At 43.9% G+C, this 20,284-nt stretch overlaps 1 protein-coding gene across 7 annotated transcripts in view; it reads right to left on the bottom strand.

The window, feature by feature from the left end:
- Positions 1-647: 647 nt before the first annotated feature.
- Uxs1 (UDP-glucuronate decarboxylase 1) overlaps positions 648-20,284 on the bottom strand; it is a 73,083-nt gene continuing 53,446 nt past the window's right edge. For all 7 annotated transcript variants that reach the window (XM_032900708.1, XM_032900709.1, XM_032900713.1 and 4 more), the window contains 6 exons: positions 14,585-14,704; positions 10,344-10,387; positions 6,886-6,946; positions 5,579-5,636; positions 3,780-3,883; positions 648-1,479 (listed from right to left, as the gene is read on the bottom strand). In XM_032900708.1, coding sequence (XP_032756599.1) covers positions 1,348-1,479; positions 3,780-3,883; positions 5,579-5,636; positions 6,886-6,946; positions 10,344-10,387; positions 14,585-14,704 — 519 coding nt within the window. In that variant the 3' untranslated portion in view covers positions 648-1,347. The remainder of the gene's footprint in view (positions 1,480-3,779; positions 3,884-5,578; positions 5,637-6,885; positions 6,947-10,343; positions 10,388-14,584; positions 14,705-20,284) is intronic.

Below are 20,284 nucleotides of genomic sequence, written 5' to 3'. Positions count from 1 at the left end.
TGGAGGGACAATCTCCTTGGAGATAGGCTGTTTTTGTGCATTGTGCTTTCCTTCCATTTATTTTAAGGTGCAAAATAAAATCCTAGCACAAACCTTGAGAGAATTCTTAGTGAAAGTGAAAACCCCTAAGGCTTTCATTGCACTCAGCTTGAATTCCACACCAGAAAGATGGAAGTTCCTGTTCCACCTGGTCTGTGCTGCTACAGGACACAAAACTTATCTTAACCCAGGCTGAGTTCCGAAAACTTCACAGCTCAGTTAATTTGGGTCCCAAGCCCCAAGTCCCCAGTGCTGAAGGGACTCTGGGACTTGAGACTTCAGACTTTGCGGCTTCAGCATTGGGATTTAGCATGTTCAAATTGCATAGTTCAGGAGAGTGTTCCCAAGTGGAACAAAATAAATTCTGAAATCTGAAACTGTTGGTTTTAAGCATTTCAGATAAAAGACATATACATGTGTGTATCATATGCACAGATTCAGCCCACGTGGCACACAGATGGTTCTAACAGCCTCACATTAAGTTAAATATGGTATAAATCTGGACGTTCTCCGAACTCCCTCAAACTAAGATCTCATGTGTTATTCTCTGCAACCCCACATCTGATGCAAAGCAAAAAAAAAAAAAAATCTTTGTAGCCCAAAGCCCATGACTGACGAGTTTCAATATTTTATTAAAATAGCATATTTAACCATGGTTAACCAAGAATATGTTAACATTGTCCCCACCCCCACCCCAATATGCAGCACAACACAGTAGTGATTTCAAATATCTTTGATCAAGAACCAACAGGGATGTTTCAAAGTCAAGTCTGCAACTGAAAACTAGACCTTCAGAAAATTCAGAATTAAAAAAGAAATGCAAAGCTTTCCAATGGAGCTCTTTCATCTGTCCCCAAATAAACACTGGTGCACTGCCCAGCTGGCCATACCTCTAGGTTTGTATTCTTTATGCATAGTGTAACATCTCATTTATAAAGTACTCACTTTTATAAATAAAATTGGCATTTTCCACCCCATTTAATGTTTCTTTTCAGCTTCACAAAGAAACCAGTAAATAAAACTGTCAGTGACAGTTACAGCATACACTCTAACAGCAAGATAAAAAAACCTGAAAATAGCAGAGAATGCATCTAGGCTGTTGTGCATAAAAAAGACAGAGTTAAAAAGTGCAAGGCAAAGTCTGCAGAGTTCAAGGGAGCTTTTAGGCACATCAGTGTCTTTAAAGCAAGCTTCAGAATAAAATTCCAGTTTGTTCTTCATGACACCTGTTTAAGTCTTTAAAAAAAAAAAAATCCCACAAAAGTCCACCTTATAAAGTAAAATAGAGTCTCGCTTCCCAAGGCTAACTCAGCTGTGGCGCGTCCGGCCCTTCTTCACTCTGGCAGGCTTGGGTTTAGGGATGTACTGGTTATTAGCCTGGTACTCTAGTTCCTTCCGGAAATAGTGGATGGCTTTGTTCAATCCTTCCTCCAATGGAACCTGTTGGAGTGAGAAAAAGGAACAAGGTAACCATTAACAGACAGACTTCCTTGAAGCAAACAGCAGAGTGCCCTAGAGACGAGAGGTTGCCATCAGTCTCCTGCTTCATGAGGACATTGAAAGCTTCACTCTAAAGAGAAGTGCACCAAGGCCACTTCAGAGATGCTAACATCCTTTAGAGCTGCTTTCTATAACACATACTGTACAGTGTCTGCGAGTGACATTGTGGCAGTGACGTCAGACCTTTGAAGTTCCTGAGTCTCTTCCTGCAGGCTTGCCTATGACAGGTAGTTGCAAAGACTGAAACATATGCAGGTCTGCTCTTGGGAGGAAGCCCTTCAAGGAAGATGCTCTGAGGAGGCTGTCTGCAGCTGTCGGAGGCTTGTCTCACTGGGCCTCCCTAGTGATACACCTGAACTTGTACCAACAGCACAGGTAGGGAAGGACCCATGAAACATGACATTGAAAGCAATCTTAACCAGGAGCTGGAAACAGGAAACAGAAGCCAACTAGCTGCTGAGTCAATGTATCGTGTAGGCAAAACACAAGCATAAATTAAATGAACAAAACCAGAAAACTCGGAGAACTAGGATCTTTGCTTCTGCGCTTCACTTTGTTCAATTGGGACAACTAGATTTGAAGTCTGAGCAAACTCGGTTGTATTTCATTTACCAATTTTCTATCCTTTGCAGACCTCTCAAATTCAAGGTATCACACACCACAGCTCCATCTACCCCATGTTTATCCTCCCTTTAATATGTCTCTGCTTCTGTCACAGCTGTTGGCTACATGCTTGCTCAGAAAAAAAAAGATGCGTCTTACTCCTGCAACCTGGATGGCCAGGGAAATTTTCAACAATGATAGACATATATAGCCTGGGAGATGGGTGCTCGAGGACAGGGGAGGAGCTCTCCACTAACAGATGGAGAAGGAGACTGGGGTTCAGAGTATGAATGCAGCCTAGCAGTGAGGGAGAGAGTTAGGTAGATTTCAGTGTCTAGCACAGTGACCTAATGCTGTGATCTGTAAATATAATTCCTCACATTGTGGTGACCCCCAACTATAAAATTATTCTATTGTCACTTCATAGTTGTAATTTTTCTACTGTTGTATGGTAAATATCTGAAATGTACCCTCCCCCTGGGGGGGTCTAGACCCACAGACTGAGAACTGTTGGTCTCGTAGGTCAGATATGAAGAGCTGAGCAGTATAGGAGTCTCAGGAAGGTATGGAAGCCCACATTCCACAATGTCTTTCAGTCTTCACACTTTCCAGCTCAAGTTCCAACAGCATGGGAGCTTTATGACTAGACCGCCTTTGTTTACATAAAATCTCACCTGGTCCATCCCCAGACACCAGGGCCCTGCAATTATGCTGCTGTTACCCTCTGATGATTTGAATTTAAAAGGTCACCCAGATTATGATGCTATTCCAGGAAAGTGGGACCTTTGGAGATTATATCTGCCCCTGGTCCCTTGCTTCCTATCCCTGCAACGTGAGAAGCAACAGCCACAGACTCTGTAGCTCTGGCTGCCATGCCTTCCCTGCCATGATGTACTGGAATCCTATGACACTGTGAACCAAAATAACCCCTTTCTCCCTTTTAAGTTCCTTCTCTAAGGTATCTTGTTACAGCACTGAGGAAAACAACAACATAGACCTTAACACTGCCTTTGGAGATTGATGTATGTCAGAGTTAAGAGTAACATTCACCCTGATGGACGAGGACTACTGTCAGAGTCTCAAGACAGTAACTGTCTTTATCAGGCTGACCTGTGCACATGTCTGTGAGATACTGCCCTGGTTGTCGTAACTGATGTAGGACAGCCCAGTCTACTGAGGAGAGCCCTATTTCCTTGGCAGGCTGTCGTGAGATGTATAGGAAAACTAGCTGAGCATAAACCAGTGAGCCAATCAGCAGCCCTCTTCCATGGTGCCTACTTCCAGGTTGCTGTTCTGATTTCCCTCAGTGATAAACTATGACCTGGAAGAGTAGGACAAATAATCCTTTTTCCTCCCCAAGGTACTTTTGGTCAGAGAGTTTTATCACAGCAACTGAATAAGAAAGGACAATGTGTTTATGCACTCTTGAGAAAACAGAGGTCATGTAGGAGGCCCAAGCCATTTTTACTAACAGGATCACATACCACTGAATGGCCTATGGAGAAAACCTTGTACTTGCCTGGATGATCAAACTCTCCCTATTTCACAGGAAACCTAACAAGGGCCAAAGCTTAGGAGGAGAAGGACAAGGGAGGAAATGCCTTTCTCCCAAGGCAGTGGGAGTCCTTCAAACTTACCACAGGTTCCCACCCCAGCATCAGTTTTGCTTTTTTGATGTCTGGTTTTCTTTTCTGTGGATCATCCTGAGCTTCAGAGAGAAACTGAATTTCACTTCCACTACCTGAGTTATTGGGGGGAAAAAAAAAAAAGGTAAGGCCAAGTGCATCCAGGGAGCAATGTTTTACCATCTACGGCAGAGGAAATAATCCTATCTGTAAGCAGGAACCCTATAGCTCTACCAAAGCCACAAAGGACAGTCCTCACAAACACAGGAGTGCAGCTGCATGGTTATTACTAAGCAACCACATGCAGGTGCCAGGCTTCCTTCTGGTCCCACAAGAGCTTCCGAGGACGGCAAAAGGGCTTGTCCCAAGTACAAATCTTTACCTCATGGAACAGGTGCACCTCATAAACACAAATATATAAATGTGGGCTGGAAGCATCTTGGAGGTGGATGTTCCTAATGGGCCATACCTGGGTCCCTTTCATGAAGATCAGTGGCTTATACTGTTCTGTTCTTACATGCAGATGGTAACTTGGAACCCAGGAAAACCTGGCCATCAATGCTCTACCAGAGCAAGCACAGAACTAAGTCACTCACATGAGATGTCAGCTCTGATGTGAAGGAAAAAAAAAGCCTGGCTTAGCACCTAAGGGTGGGGACTAGACCCTAGTAACCACAAAAGAGAGCTACTGCAGTGACCACCAGGCAGACCTGGGTAAGTCACATAGCACAGTCACACACAAAGTCACAAAGCAGCAAGGCTGAAATCCTAAGTTCTCCTTAGTTTGCAGGTCAGGGTTTTCTAAACTGTGAAGTTCACCTGGATCACTGCTGTACGTACACACACACACACACACACACACACACACACACACACACACACACACACACACACACACCACACAGAGACACACACTCTGCAGGTCAGGGTTTTCTAAACTCTGAAGTGCACATGGATCACTGTGCACACTCTGATACAAAAGCCTAGAGTTCACATGCACAGATACCAAAGTATCTGGCCCATGGACTCCATCTGGGCAGTAGAGGTTTCAAAGGCATGGTGACTGGAGGTCTATGGTGACTGAAGAAGGTCCTCGCCTCAACAGTGGGAATGTGTAACTGGGAAACTAGTCTTAATGGGGTTGCTAGAACCACACAGCAGAAGACTTCAGTCTCTACTGTAACATGAAAATAGGATTCCAGCTGTACATAGCTGCTCACCACAGCCCTCAGCCAAGAAGGAGGAGCCCATTCAGCCGAGGGGATCAAGTCAGAGCATCTTGAAGCACACCTATCATATAATGGTCTAAGCCAGACTGGCATGCCCTAAAATCAAGGTTCTGGATTGGAGACCAGGTTTCCCAGAGCTTTAGCAAGTCTGAGAATGAGGCCAGGTCAAGAAGTACCTTCTTGGCACCGTAACCCAAGAGCCAGGCCAGACCCAGAACACCCTGTTCCCTGATGGGAGCACTGTTCCAATGTCACACTTTCTAATCCAGCCTGGTCAGAGCTAATGTCCCTCTCTCCATGCTCCTGAAATTTGGTCTCAATGGGAGCAGTGCTCCTTGCACCTGTGTCACACCTGGAGGTCAAATGTCTGCCCTCCACTCCATCAAGACCTACAACTGGACCTAGGAGGCAAACCCATCTCGTTTCATCCTCCCTCTAATCTCCAACTCAGAAAAACTAGCAGTGTTTACTTGTTAAAATCACTGCTCTGATACAATTAATCAACGTCTACTTTCTAAGGAAGGTGCTGCTAACACAGGGGGAATACAGATGAGGTCTTTCAGAGTGGAGTAGCCTACTTACCAACAAGGTTTTTAATTAACTGAGCAAATTCCAGGATTGTGTGTTCTTCTGGATTTCCCTAAAAAAGAAGTGGATTTTCTTATAAATGTCATGACAATTGCAGCACTTCCCTGCTTGGACCACATATGACTTCAGAGACATTTGCTGCATTAACCACCAATTCCCAGACGATCCCTTCTCCAAGTAACTTCACCCCAGCTTCTTGTTCCACTGGCACACTCTGGAATGGTTTTCATCATGCAAGATACAAACATATACTACCTTTCACCTCTCTGTTCTGAAGAAGGGCCTTACGTTGTAAGACAAGATCATTTTACAGGGTGGCGTACACATCGGGTGAGCTTCCAGGACGAGTAACTTTAATCTGCCTTTTCCTTTACTTTAGTGTCACTTTGCATGTTTGGTTTCACAATGCTGGCTCTCCTAGGACAGCATACTTCCTCTGTGAGAACGGTGCCAACGTCTTCCACAGTGCGGGACTGATGGCCCTCATAGACAGCTGCAGCAGCAATGGATGCTGACACAGACCAGTGTTCTGGGTGAGCCACAGAGTCTCCATGAGCTTATGAAGGCGGCTTATTGGGGTGGGGTGGGAAGTTGTTAAGGTCTGCCTTTTTTCCATCACACACATTTTCTAACAGCTGCTGCCTTCATCTTTGCAGTGCTGAAGATGGAATGCAGGGCCTTTCCCAGGCTAGGCAGGTGCTCCGCCATTTCTTTACCCTATTATTCTTACTTCAAGTACACTGCTCTAGCAGAGACAACAGGAAAGCCTGGGAGGTGTGACTTTTAAATTCCCCCAGCTCCCGATTTCCAAGGCTATCCTGGACCCAGAGATCAAAGTTTCAGGAAGACCCAGGCTTCATTGTAGACACAAAGCAAGGCAAAGTGGCAGAAAAGAGTGATGGAGGGAGACACATGTAGGGGCTTTGGAGGCTCCTGCCAAATAATTTTGTGATTTGAGGGAGGACAGATTTCTAAACAGCTACAGTCCCTAAATGTTCTTGTACAAAAGTTTTCTAAAATGAATAAGGGAACACAATGTACAGAGAATGTGCAGGTAAAAACAACTGAGCAGGGGGACTTTATCCTAAGTCTCATCCACCTTCCATGTGTGATCTTTACAGAAAGACTTTCAGGCAGAGGAAGTTCACTACACTGCTCATGAATGCCTCACAATTACCTTCTCTCAGTCTCTTACTTGGCTTTGTTTCACTTGAGTACTTAGCAGATGCCCTATACAAGGAGAGCCTGTCACAAAAGACCCTCTGGCGGCTGCAAAGCAGAGGCAAATAAATGGTACTCACCAGGTTGACAGGGCTGCTGACATTGCTGTTCATCAGTGCTACCAGGCCATTCACTAGATCGCTGGGGAAAAAAAGGAGAGTTGGGTCAGGCACTGCCTGCCAGAGTGCAGGAGTGCTGAGGGCATGGACCAACCCTTCCCAGACAAAAAGAAACCCAAATGGAAAACTGGATGTGGAAATAAAACCCTGTAAATTAAGATGGTGCTTGTAATGCTAGCATGTTCATGGATGGAATGAGTCCTGTAACACTGGGATTTGTTTTGGTGGGTGTGGTGGGGTGGTAAACACGGTGGGAGGTTATGGGTGACATCTACCCTTTCTGTGCATTTCTGAAAACAATTAATGACCAACAAACATAAGATAAAGTAGGTATATACACCTCCAAGATGGCATCTGATGAAACCTCATGTTTAACGTGAACCCACATTGGTCACGGAAACAGAAGTTTCGGATCGCTGTATAAAATAAGCTGCACAGGAATGAATGGACCTCAGTATGCTGACTCCATACTGGCAAATCACAGCGATAGCCAAACAAACCGAGTATTGAAACCAACAGAAGCTGCTGCCCGCCCCAGCCTTCAGCAGCCCACCCCTAACACATCCTATGAAGCTGCCAGGGCATCTGGATGTCTCAGATGAATTGTGATCAGCGGAGCCATGAGGGTGAAGAGAAGTAAGCAAACTTCCGCTTACCAAGGTTTGGGTCTTAGTTTCAGAAGCGTTAAAGTGTAGCTCTGTTAAAGGAAAGTTACTTCGTAAAAATGACACCTCATTGGGAATCTAAGTGCTTGTTCTATGCCCATGCCCAGCAGCTATGGTTCTGAATGAAGTTCACGTGGAAACCTCTCCCTCTCCCTCCAGCTTTACCACAAGGCGCAAGCCACTATGGCCCATGATTGGCTTCCAAAGGAAAACCCGAGATTGTTTTGCTTTTCTTTTAACTGGAAAAAAACTTTTTTTTTCTTTTTGGTGTGTCATTTAGTAAGGTTATTTCTGCTTTTCAGTTTTCAACAATGGAAATTTTATATGAATATGCTTAATGTTTTGTTCTCACAGATCAAGTGCAAATGCAAACCACTTTTAATGATTTTTTTTTTAAAAGAGAAACTGGCAAAAAGTCACTTCATCACCATGGCAGTAGTCACTAAATTCACAACACAGTCTTGGGTGTGTCTGTAAGGAGACATTAAAAGCTACCACTTAGGGTTGGGGATTTAGCTGAGTGGTAGAGCGCTTGCCTAGGAAGCGCAAGGCCCTGGGTTCGGTCCCCAGCCCCGGGAAAAAAAAAAAAAAAAAAAAAAAAAAAAAAAAAAAAGCTACCACTTAGTAGCATCAGAAATGGCTCTTAATGTTAAAAGGGTAGGGTCATGTGGTGTCAGAAGATGGCTGTTTCTTAAGCAGTCATCCTCTTTGGGAGAGGAGAGAGGGCCATACACCTTGTTAACAGAGGTTGACAACTTTTAAAGTTAAAATTGTGTAAGTCAAACTCCTTCAGCCTAAAGCTCTTTAAAAGTGTCATTTTGACAAAGTGACTTTTAAGAAATATATAACATGCCTTTGTTATGTGAATGAGGACACAGCCCAGCTATGAAAGTATCAGACATGTCATGCCAGATGTCAATGCAGATGACCATATAGGCCTTGGATCCCTGCAGTGCTGCTGAGGCAGCTGTGGCTCTGGGGACAGTTAACCAAGGACAGTAGCTACAGATTGGAACATTGTACTCTTTCACTGCAAAAAAAAAAAAAAAAAAAAAAAAATCAGTTTCTTAAAATGGTAGGGAGTGTGTTAAAAATAGCCAAACAGTTCTCTACTAAACAGCACATGCGTCAGGAAACTGACCCACAATGTGCCTGCATCCTAGTAATCTCAGATACCAAGACAATGGTAGCATTGCAGAAAAAGGCTCTGCTGAAAGGGTTCACACCTATGAATAAGGAAACTACTTACATCCTCTTTCCAAGGGTTCAGGTAGGTATAGGAGGTGGCCACGCAGGTCACAGCAACTAGGTGTGTAAACTGTGGCCGTGAGAGGCCTAGTGCCACGTGTTTTGTTCTAACTGGGATAGTACACAGCACAGGCATTGCTGAATTCTTAAAGTTTTTAATCATCTACCCTTTTTTTTCTCCCCACCAAGTGTATCTGGAGATATTTAATTTTGTATGAGATGCCACTGAAACTAGGAAAAAGACAGGTCTCTAAACAGTGCTCCTTGTATTACACCAAGTTTCATGATGGTGGAAGATGAGAACGTCTGGGGCCCTGATTCTATAGTTCAAGGCTGAATCTCTGTCCTTGAAGACATTAAGATCTCCTTGGAAGTGCATGACTGATGGGTGTGTGGAGGGGCGTGGGATGAAAACACACTGTTATTATTGTGAAGAGATGGTTCAATACACAGCTACAGAAATGAGCCCCAATCCATTTCTCCAAGCACATAGTTCAAGCTTTACACTCTAAAACAGAACTGTCCTGAGGGCGGAATGGACAATGTCCCCCTGTGAAACTAACTGTCTCTTAGGATAAACTAATCTACTGGGCAACACATGACCAGCTAACTCTCTTTTCAAGAAACAAACACTGACTGTGTGACTCTCAATTAAGAGTTTACACACTCACAGGGAAAAGTGTACACTGGTTATTTTAACTTTCCATTTTTCTAAGTGGCTTCTATTAAGCTCCTTATCTAGTGACACATGGCTGCGGGGGCTGAGGCTGGAAGCTCCTTAGCCTGCACCCTATAGCTCCATCTCACTCTACAGCTCCCTTGGAAGGCTCCACACCCGGGATGGCATTTCCTGGCCAATATCCATTTGAGGAACTTGCATTTAAGAGCAAAAGTACATGTGTTAAAATACAGAACTGCGTTTTATAATGACCAAGGGTGTTGGAAATTTCCATGGAAATTGTACTAGCTATGTGTATGCACAAGGTATGTCAGTGCAGTAGTTGCTTATAATCACCAACTGTGTTGACCAACAAAATTCTAGGTAGAATTCCAAAGACAATAATAAAAGTCACCAAGTGAAAGTATGAGGGAACAAGAGCCTGCCTCAGCTTCAACACAGGACACCATTAAGACACTCTTACCTCATAGTCTTAAAGACTCTGCATGATAAAGAGCCATGTTTTCAAAAATTGGTCGGAAAAAAAAATACGAATCTGCAGGTTTGACGGGTGACTAATTGGTCTGTAGCATTAATTATTCAAGTTCCCCTCAGTGCTGGATAACTTTTAGCTATGCAACACTAGGTGGCAGTAAAATATTAACCAGGAATCATGGAAATAATGGATGAAAATCTACTTCTAAACAGAGAAGCAAGAGGTTTCCAATCAAATATTAAAATTAGCTTAATGCACAGGTGAGCTGTGGAAATAACCAGCACGTACAATATAAAGTGAACTGTTACTGCTGTCTTCTACTCAGAACCAAGGATAATTACGAGAGCCTTACCTAACATACTGGAATGCCCGTGTCTGAGACCCAGATCCATATACCTAAAAGGAAACCAAGAGTTAGACCTGAGAAAAACCACTCTGATACTATTAGTGAGGGTCCTTGGAGTTCTGTGGGTCTGACTTCAGAACCAATCCTTGAAGAGGCACTGATATGGGCTTAACATCTTAAGGTTTACAAACCCTCTAGCCTGGTATATCTAACTTAACATCTTAAGGTTTACAAACCCTCTAGCCTGGTATATCTAACTTTCATCAAAGAAGCTTCCCATTGCATCAGACAGAGACTATCACAGAAAACCACAACTGGCCAGAATACAGAGAACTGATCATGGAGCGCTCATCCTCAACACACATCTACAACACAACTCCTCTTCCCAAGGCTCAGGGAACACTGTGGAAAGGGGGATAGGCAGACTTTTGAGAGCCAGAGAAAATCTGCTGTGAAGAATACTCAGTGGGAACTCTCCACCATGAATGCCCATTACAAGTGATAGAACTCTGCCTAGATAGGTTGATAAACTATGGGGCAGACTTGTTCATAGTTGCATAGCTGGCTCTAAGGGAATTCCAACATATGGCCAAGACCAAGCTAAGATCCTCTAGATGACTGATAGGAGTTAGAGGTAGGGTATGGTATGATATGATATAATATGATATGATATGATATGATATGATATGATATGATATTAGAGGTACAAGTTTAACAGACCTGGTCCCTCTAAACCAAGAACCGAGTCAGACGACCTGAATACTCATAAAAATTCCACCTTGACAGAAACCAGCAGTTAAAATTAATTCACAATGGGAAGTAGGTGGTCCTGGTTGGCGGGATGAACTATTCTTGGGAGGCTACCAACCCTTCCTATCTGACTACGTCTGTACACAGCCTATGGCTCTGCAGTTTGTATTTTCACTGCCCTAAAAACACCAATTCCTGAGTAACAGCCACAGTTGGATTAGTTGATGTGGGGGACAAAGCTTACTACTGTTCAAGCTCCTGGGATGATTCTGAGGTGTAGCCAAGGCTCAGAACTACTCAGTACACACCCAGAGGGACCCCAGTCCCCAGGCTCACTAACACAGATACTTCACTTCTGTAAGATCTCGGTTCGAGACTGAGAATTCACCTTTCTGAGACCTCAGATGTGATGTTGATGGATCTGGGTTAACGGTGAGAACTGCTGAGCTACAAGATATGAATGCTTACAAAAATTCCTCGATAGAATGTGGCTACACCACACTGTATCCGTGTTTGTCTTAAATAACTATGGAGCTTGATTTTGACTAAGTGAGGGGCCTGGGGAAGATCCTTAGAGAAACAAAAATGACACAAAAAATTCAAAAGTTCTAACAGCCAGTGCACATTTTCCCGGAAAGTGAGAAGCATCGCTGACATGCCCAGGCTGCATGCTGTAACGATGGAGTTAAAAACCCTGCTTGCTGTGTCTCAACACAGACCACATGTGCCTAGCTCAGAGGTCTGTGTTGTTAGGTTCTAATTGAGGGTAGAGGGCCCATGAGAAAAGGATGAATGTCACTAGTTATGGAGAAGTCTGCTGACAGGATACAGAAACTGCAGGAGCAAATCTCAGCAAAGGAGGAATAAGGACAAAGTCCTGATCCTGAGAGTGAATGTGCTCTCCTGGCTCACAGACGCCCGCCCGCCTCCCCCCACCCCCTCGGGGGCAGAAGCTACTCCTTGTCCACAGGCTGGGCAGAGTGAGTGCTCAGCTATCCTCATGGATCTGTGCAGCACTGCACTTTGCTGTCTGTGTGGTTCTCCCAGCTATATTTTACAGGACGAGAGAGATTTGAGGAGATTCTGAAGACTCAAAGTTGTTCTCGGGATTAAGTGCTGTCCATGTTCAGGTCACAGCAATATGGTGACCTAGGAGTCACCAAGATGTTCAGGGAGTAGGATCAGCAATCATACCAAAGGGAGCTGTCTGAATGCACAGCACTGCCCTCTACAGTGTGCATTAAATACTTAAGCTATGACAGCCTCTACTAAACTAAGTTAGTCTCTTGGCCCAGTTGGGTACTTCTCACAGAAGTCAACAAAAGGTCCTGCTTACTGAATCTGACCTTCATAACTGTCTCAGTTACTCATCTCTTTCCAACCCCTCAAAGCTGTGGGGCCATCTGGTCTCCTTCAGCGAGAATCCTGTTAGGTCACTTCCATCAGGACCCTCTTTCCCAAATGTTTCTTCCTCTTTCTTTTTTTTAATCTGCCGACTCCCACTCTGCTCCTTTGCTGTGAGTTTCCACTTGCCCTCTCTGCTCAAAGCTGTGTTTGGTCTCCACCACAGCTCTCCCCACTCCGCCCTGCTGACTCCTGGACAGAACTACCTGACAAGGGAAAGAAATGGTATCTCAACCCAAGAGAAAAGCACAAGCAGTTTTTCAAGTCCTTGATGGGCAATAGAATTCTTTGGAACAAACAAACAAGTAAAACCCCCCAGAACACTCTAAATGCCTCCATGAGCCTTCTGCCTGGGTGGCTAGTAAAGGGGGAAATCTGGCCAGCTCTGGATTAAGGGCTTTTGAATGGCGCCAGTGATCCTCCCCACAACTCTGGGACTGAAGACAACACATGAGACATGACCTGTGCCAACAATATGCACATTCTTGAGGTTGCCAGTGGACTTCTTTCCTCCTTAATATGGGGTCCTTGAAGCTGCCAAGGAGGCAATAAATCAAAAAGCTGTTTCTTCAGAGGCGGCTAACAGTTTTCTCTGCAAACGAGGTAGCTCTGTCCCTGGGTAAGTGACTGTGCATGGGGGCTGAGAAGCCGTCAGGAATATCCCAATAGAGATCATCTGAACCCCGAATATAGTTATCCATGGGGTTTGGTTCCAAAACACTCTACAGATACCAACATCCAAGATGGCAAAGTCCCTTTTGTGAAATGGTTTGGAACTTGCATATAAATCATGAACATTCTCCACATGGGAAAACAATGTCTGTCTATGTCATCACAAGCACCATCTTTTCCAACACTTTAACTCTGAGCTGGCTGAATCTGCATGTGGGAAACCTGTGGACAGAAGCCAGATGCAGGACTGGGGAGATGGCTCAGTGGTTAAGAGCACTGACTGTTCTTCCGGAGGTCCCGAGTTCAAATCTCAGAAACTACATGGTGGCTCACAACCATCTGCAATGGGATCCAGTGCCTTTGTCTGGTGTAACTGAAGACAGTTGCAGTGTACTTATATATAATAAATAAACCTAAAAATAATAAATCTGAAAAAAAAAAAAAAAAAAAAAAAAAAGAAGCCAGATGCAGCAAGAAAGAATATGAAAGACAGGTTCACCTAGCAGTTACAACTAAAACTCCTGGTTTCTGTGGCTAACCCCAGAGTCACTTTTTACTTGTTGCAACAGAAAGCAGCTATCGTATTATCTGATCTTTAATTCAACCAACATTTGTCTTATATTGCCTATGTGCTGTGGCCAGAGACACAGCTATGAACGGAAGGAACAGAGGTCCTGGTTTCCAGAGTTAATGCTGTGCTGGGGACCTGGAAATACAGCATTGCACTGGTACCAAGTGCAATGAAAACAAAACCATGTAGTTAGTGGAATCCAATGTCTTCATATAGAGAGTGGTCCAGTTACTACTGTCTACAGAGAATGGGGAGAATGCCCAGGAAATACTCCCAGAGCAGGCAAGATAGAAGCTGAAGGAGTCAGTCTGAGGGGTGGGGAAGGTAGGAAGTTTGGGAAAGGTCCGTGGCATATGCTGTCCCTGAGATCTTTGGGTTTCTCCTCTTCAGGAAGGTTGGCTATAGGACAGGCTGAAAGAACACGACTAAAGAACAAGAATGGGACTATTTCAAAGATAGGGCACTACGGTGGCAGGGTGGATCCAAAGCCAGGCCACCAGGAAGAACTGGTGGAATCCATAAATGATATGGAAAGAGAGGTCAGGTATTACCATAGAGCCTCCATCAAGGCGCAGCAAGGTGCCACTTAGAAGAGGAAAGCAAGTTTGGGCCATCAGGAATCTATGGGGAAGGTTCAAGCAGGCTAGCTGGGACAGGTAGAGTCCCTGAGTATAGGCTGAATGAAACAAGACTCAAGGCTCATTGTAAGGCTATTCCTGCACTGTGTGCTACCCACGTATTTTTCTTCCTTTCATGAAGGTAGCAGAGATACATGTGGAAGTGGTATGCTAACTCAGGAAACATTAAATCCCTGGAGCAAATGGCCCTTTGTTTACTGGGCAGTACTCACTGTGAGTGGCTCCCCTTGTAGTGCTTGTAAGATGAAGTTGCTGACCACCCTCCCATCATTCATGTGCATTCGTGGCCCAAAGGTGTTGAAGATCCTGGCCACCCGTACTTCCACACCTTCCTGGAAGAGAGAGAAAGAATATGAGGCACGCTTCTCTGCAGTGTGCAGCCCTCTGCTACATTTCTAGTGCCTTGCAAGGATGGAGAAAAGGCTGTTTTCTGTGTTCACAAGCCAAGATTCTGTTCTAATTTGCTAATGTGCTCATCATAAAGCAACTGCGGGATGCAGAGCGGCATCAACGCCAACGCTGCCGTCCATTTCACTGTGGAAAGGCTGTAGTATGGGAACTCTGGTGTGTGAGGGTAAACTGTTTATATAAATTGTTTCACTGCAGGTGCCTATTTTTCTGTGTGTGGTCATGCCCTAAAATTTACTAGGGGATCTTCTGTGAAACTGGTGACAAAAAAACAGACATATGCTTGTTATGCACTAAGTTACAGCCATGATGTGTGCCAAATGTTTGGTTAAGATAGAAATGGCATTAGATTACACAGCACAGACTAGTCTATGATTCCAGGAATCCACCATAGATCTCAGAACTCATACCCTGGGAATGGCAGAGGATAATGTATTAAAGAGGGAAAGAGAGGGAAGAGCAGAGACTAGGCTTTCAACAGAAGATAACTCATGTTCCCACTTGCATTCAGTTGATAAGTAAATCAGAAAAGGATGGATATGATTTTATTCTTTTAAGAGACTGGAAAACCTCAGCAATTCTACAATAGTCAAACAAGCTTGCCCAGCAGAGGAAGGCATAAATCTCTTGTTCTCCCCCTTCACAGGAACAACATTCCAAAGTATGGCCTTATAAACCGACCTCTGCAAACATTTACTCTCAAGTCCAGATATCACACCAAGATTAGCTACATGGAAAGACATAAGTCCGAATCTCTGTTCAGCTGAGACTGTTCTCCTTTTAGACACTGGCATCTGCTAGAATTAGTATGCCCAGCTCTTTCTTTGTAGTGTTAGCAAACTTTGCCCTGACACAAAGGTAACACTGGTTCATCGTGTACAGTTCATTTGACACTAATCCTCTACCCTCACAGAGGGAGAGTGAAGGTATAGCCCTGAAGTATCAGCAAGCTATTTATGGTGGCAGCTGGGCTATGCTCTGCCCTTCACCGGAACCCTGAGACCTTCACTCAAGACTCTGAGCAGTGAGTTAGGTCAGCATAAAACCAATGGAAAGTTAAGAGGAGAGAAATTAGTGTGAATACCCATGCAGAGAGCACAAGCTCATGAGCATAGTGGGAACGCTCCATGTTCTTCCCAGCAGTCTCCAGTTATACTTAATTTTGATGTTTGAAGTGGGGATAACAATGTCTATTCTGGTATGTCACAAAAATTACAAAACAGTGACACCACTTTGAAAATTGACCATGTCACAGTCCTGAGCCCAAGACAAATAGGTGTCTTTTGATATTCAGTGTCCCTTGGATAGAAAATCTGACAATGCTCAAGTCCTGAATAGGAGGATTTGCATGTAACCTTCCCAATCATACATGTCAGCTCTGGATGATTTCAGAACCTAGTATGATGTAAGTGCCCTGCACAAAGCTGCATACTGCATCGCTCACGGGATGAGGATTTAAGCATTTAGCACATGCAACATTTCCACTGTGCTTTTATTTCATAATTGACACTGAGCCCTCAGTGAAGGACAGATGTCCGCACTTGTAACTGACCTTTGTCTCTGTCTCCTAATCATGCTAACTTACCTGGAATTGGTTACCACAAACCCAGCTACAAAGCCTGAGAATGGTCACTTACTGACAATGATAAGTTGGTGCAACAGTGACACAAATATTGTGGCAGCAACCAACATTTGATTTGAAACTCATGACTAACCATGCTCAGGTGGCCAAGAACCTGAGATTGCATAGGATAGGGGTCTGGAGGGAAACCAAACACAGCAACGAAATGACTAATGACGCACAATCCTTCCTCAGCCCTCATTGGACCCACCATCGGACAGCATGAAGAGACTGAGAGACCCTGGAACATGCAGTGCTAAATGGGACTATCCTTCAGATACAACAGGACTGACATGCACATGAACTCACAGAGACTGGTAGCATTCACAGGGCCTTCACAGGTTTAAGCTAGACAGGGCCCCAGCACTGAAAGGGCAAAGGAGCTATGAGCTCCCACCCCTAACCAAGAAGGTATCATCAGTAGACATTCCTTTGAAAAGGAAAAATTACTTTTCTTCAACAGAGTCTCACTGGATATATAAACCACTCTTAATGGTAGGCCCCATGCCCAGAAGTAGACATCCAACACAAAATGACTCAGTGGTATTTTTTGTAGACTTTTGTTTCATATTTCTTTGTCTAGGCATTTGTGTGTGTGTGTGGGCTTACTAGTCTTTTGCTTGTGCATTATGGTTTCCAATTTTGTGTTTTTGTTTTCTTCTCTCTCTCTCTCTCTCTCTCTCTCTCTGTGTACTGTGTATGTAGGTGTGTGTGTATGTGTGTGTATTGTATATGTAAGTGTGTGTATTGTGTATGTAGGTATGTATGTGCATGTGTGTATGTATATGTACGTGTACATGTATATGTGTGTATATGAGAGTATGTATGTATATGTGTATATGTGTGTTTTTTGTGCTTTCACTTTGTTATTTTTTTAAAAATCTGGTTGCTAGTTTTACTTTGTTTTATTTTCTAAAGAGAAAGAGAAGGCATGGAATTGAGTAAGCAGGAAAGACCTGGGGAAAGATGGAAGAATAGAAACTATGATCAGAATATATTGCTTAAAAATTATCTTCAATCTAAAACACAGTGATCATGTACAATGCTTCTCAGTATCTGTTCCTCACCAGAGTGACAGGACTACATGGTGGAATCCCACAGCACTCTGGGGAAGATTAATCACAGGCTTGAGGAAGAGCAACTGGGTGGGCCTAGTGTACCACCCACAAAGGTAAGGTGGCATCGGACGGCTTCATTTATAAATGGTCAAGTCCTGAGTTAGAGTAAAATGGGTTCTCCATCGAGACTGCTCTTAAATGTAAGCTATGCCTTGAAGAGTGTTCTATTAAGTCATAGATGCTGTAGTTTGATCAATGTTCAATGATGGAAAGTCCTCAAAGGACAGAGGGGCACTACACAGATTGTCACCCTCCAATCTACAAAGACCTGTCCTATAGGAGAAGCCTGGGTTATGCTGACCTGAAAACTACATACGGTGCTCCCAGAAATGGTAGCCCTAACTCTGCCACACTTTCAAGTCTTCTTGTTCCTTGCAAATGTGTGAATCAATAGGGACAGGAGACTGAATCATCTCATTCTCTGCTGCTTCTCATACACCTCAGGTTTTGCACTGTGGAGTATAATTCACTAGGCTGAGTGATACTCACATTCACTCTGGAGGATGGCAGAAGGCCACATAAGGCTGGGTGACAGTTGATGTGTCTGTAGTTCCCTGACAATCCTCTTCAACACATCCACTTTAGTGACATGGATCCATTAGCCATGGTTTCAGTCACTTACAGCCCGCAAAAAGTGCCAGTGTGGTGTGGAAGATACAATGAGGCAGCGTATGCCTCTGAGCTTTACCAAGCATTATTGCTACGATTGGTCTGTTTTGTAACTGCAAGTAATCTCTTACTATGCCTAACTTATAAATTACATTTTAACATAGTTATAAATGTTCAGAAAAAACATAACATATAGATTCCTGCATTTTCAAGTTAGACATCCCCTGGGTCATTTAGGTATATCTCCCTCAAAGATAACAGGGACTACTGCGTTAATAAGTGGACCTCATGGCTGATATGCGTCAGGGTATACTGACATCACTGCAAAGCTAGTAGGGTCAAATAGCACACTACAGATGTGTATGTGGGGTGGCAGGATGTGGGCAGACACCCTGAGAACAAGGCCAGGACCAGCAAACAAAGCAGGCCCTGTAGCGTTATATACATAGCAACTATTCTGTTTTTTTAAAGGATGCTAACTAATGTCAAAAAATAAATATGCTGCCCTCAAGGCTACTGCCCCAAGTGACTTCTGACTTCTGAGTTCTCTTTCTGTTCTCTTGGTCTGTGGTTTTATGAATGGTAGCCTGCTATGCAGACTCAGTTCAGAAAGTGGGTGGTCCGTGACTTCAAAGGTACAGTCACAGGGGGCTAGGAGTGCAAATGTACCCTAAGCCCTGACCACAGTCCTAGGGCAAGCCCCACATTATAAAGTCCCAATGCCCACAGGCACACAGAAGCAGCAACCTAGTTCCTCCCTGACAAATTCAAACTATTTATGAAGGATGCTCTGCTCTGCCCTTTGATCTCCCTAAAAGATGTACAATGAAATAAAACTTTATATTGAATTTATTAGGGCGTTTCACTAATTATGAGAATCCTGAAAGAAAATTGTTAAAAGGCAACATTTATTTAATAAAAAAGGCAATTCAGACAACTATTTATTTTGTTTACATTTTCATTTCTTACATTTACACACCATAAAAAGATTATCATTAACAAAAAAGATACATTCTTGTATGTAAAATGCTATTGTATATAGTTATTAAAATAATCAAATAATATGCTAATATAAACCTGACTCAGGACTTTCTAAAAGCATAAATCCTAACAACTAAATTACTTTTCTCTAAACTGCTAGAAAATACTTTACATTTAGAACTCAGAATTGACGCTACCATGTAGTGACCTGGTATTTAGGTCTGGGTAAGGAACAACTGACACCCGATAACACCACATGAGCTGCTGTTCTGGGCACTGTCGATGACTGTGCTTACTGTCCTAGACTTGATGCTCTTTGATTCAGAGCTGTGCCACCTCACTGGATACTTTCTTATTGTGGTGATTTGATTATGGCTTGGCCCAGGGAGTGGCACAATAGGACATGTGGCCTTGTTGGAGGAAGTGTGCCACTGTAGGGGTGAGCAATGAGACCCTTCTCCTAACCACATGGAAGCCAGTCTTCTTCAGATGAAGATGTAGAACTCTCAGCTCCTCCTGCACCATGCCTGCCTGGATGCTGCCATGTTCCTACCTTGATGAAATTGGACTGAACCTCTGAACCTGTAAGTCAACCCCAATTAAATGTTGTCCTTGTAAGAGTTGCCTTGGTCATGGTGTCTGTTTACAGTAGTAAAACCCTAAGACACTTATCCACAGCAGCCTGTCAGGACAGCAGGACAGAGCGGACAGCAGGACAGAGCATGCTATACGTATAGGGAGCTCAAGCTCCACTTAGGAGCCAGGGACCTGGGAACAAGTTTGAAGTCCACTCTCTTATCTCAATAGTAGGCAACCAATACTAACCTCAAGAACGCTAGGTGGAATAAGGGAAGACTAAATAGACCCAGCCTCAACAAAGCCGAAGCCCCATGTACTATGTCATCTCTAACCAGTAGCATAAGCTGACAAGTAGAACACCATGGTGTCCAGCAGGGCAGGGGGTTGGTGACAGGTCCTATGGGTTACATTCTCTAAAGGGTCACCTTGCATGCTTAGAGTAAGTGCCAGAGGATCAAGAGCGGGGGCAGAGTGACAGCAACATGCCCCTGTGGGAGCTTACTATTTACAACAGGGAGAATAGGGACTGAAAGCTGGAAGCTCACACCATGGCTTATGCTACATCTGTGAGAACTCAAGTCTACCTCTGGCAGGGA

The sequence above is a fragment of the Rattus rattus genome, chromosome 4 (genome assembly GCF_011064425.1).
Source record: "Rattus rattus isolate New Zealand chromosome 4, Rrattus_CSIRO_v1, whole genome shotgun sequence".
Taxonomy (NCBI): Eukaryota; Metazoa; Chordata; class Mammalia; order Rodentia; family Muridae; genus Rattus; species Rattus rattus.
This window is presented reverse-complemented; position numbering and strand designations above follow the sequence as displayed.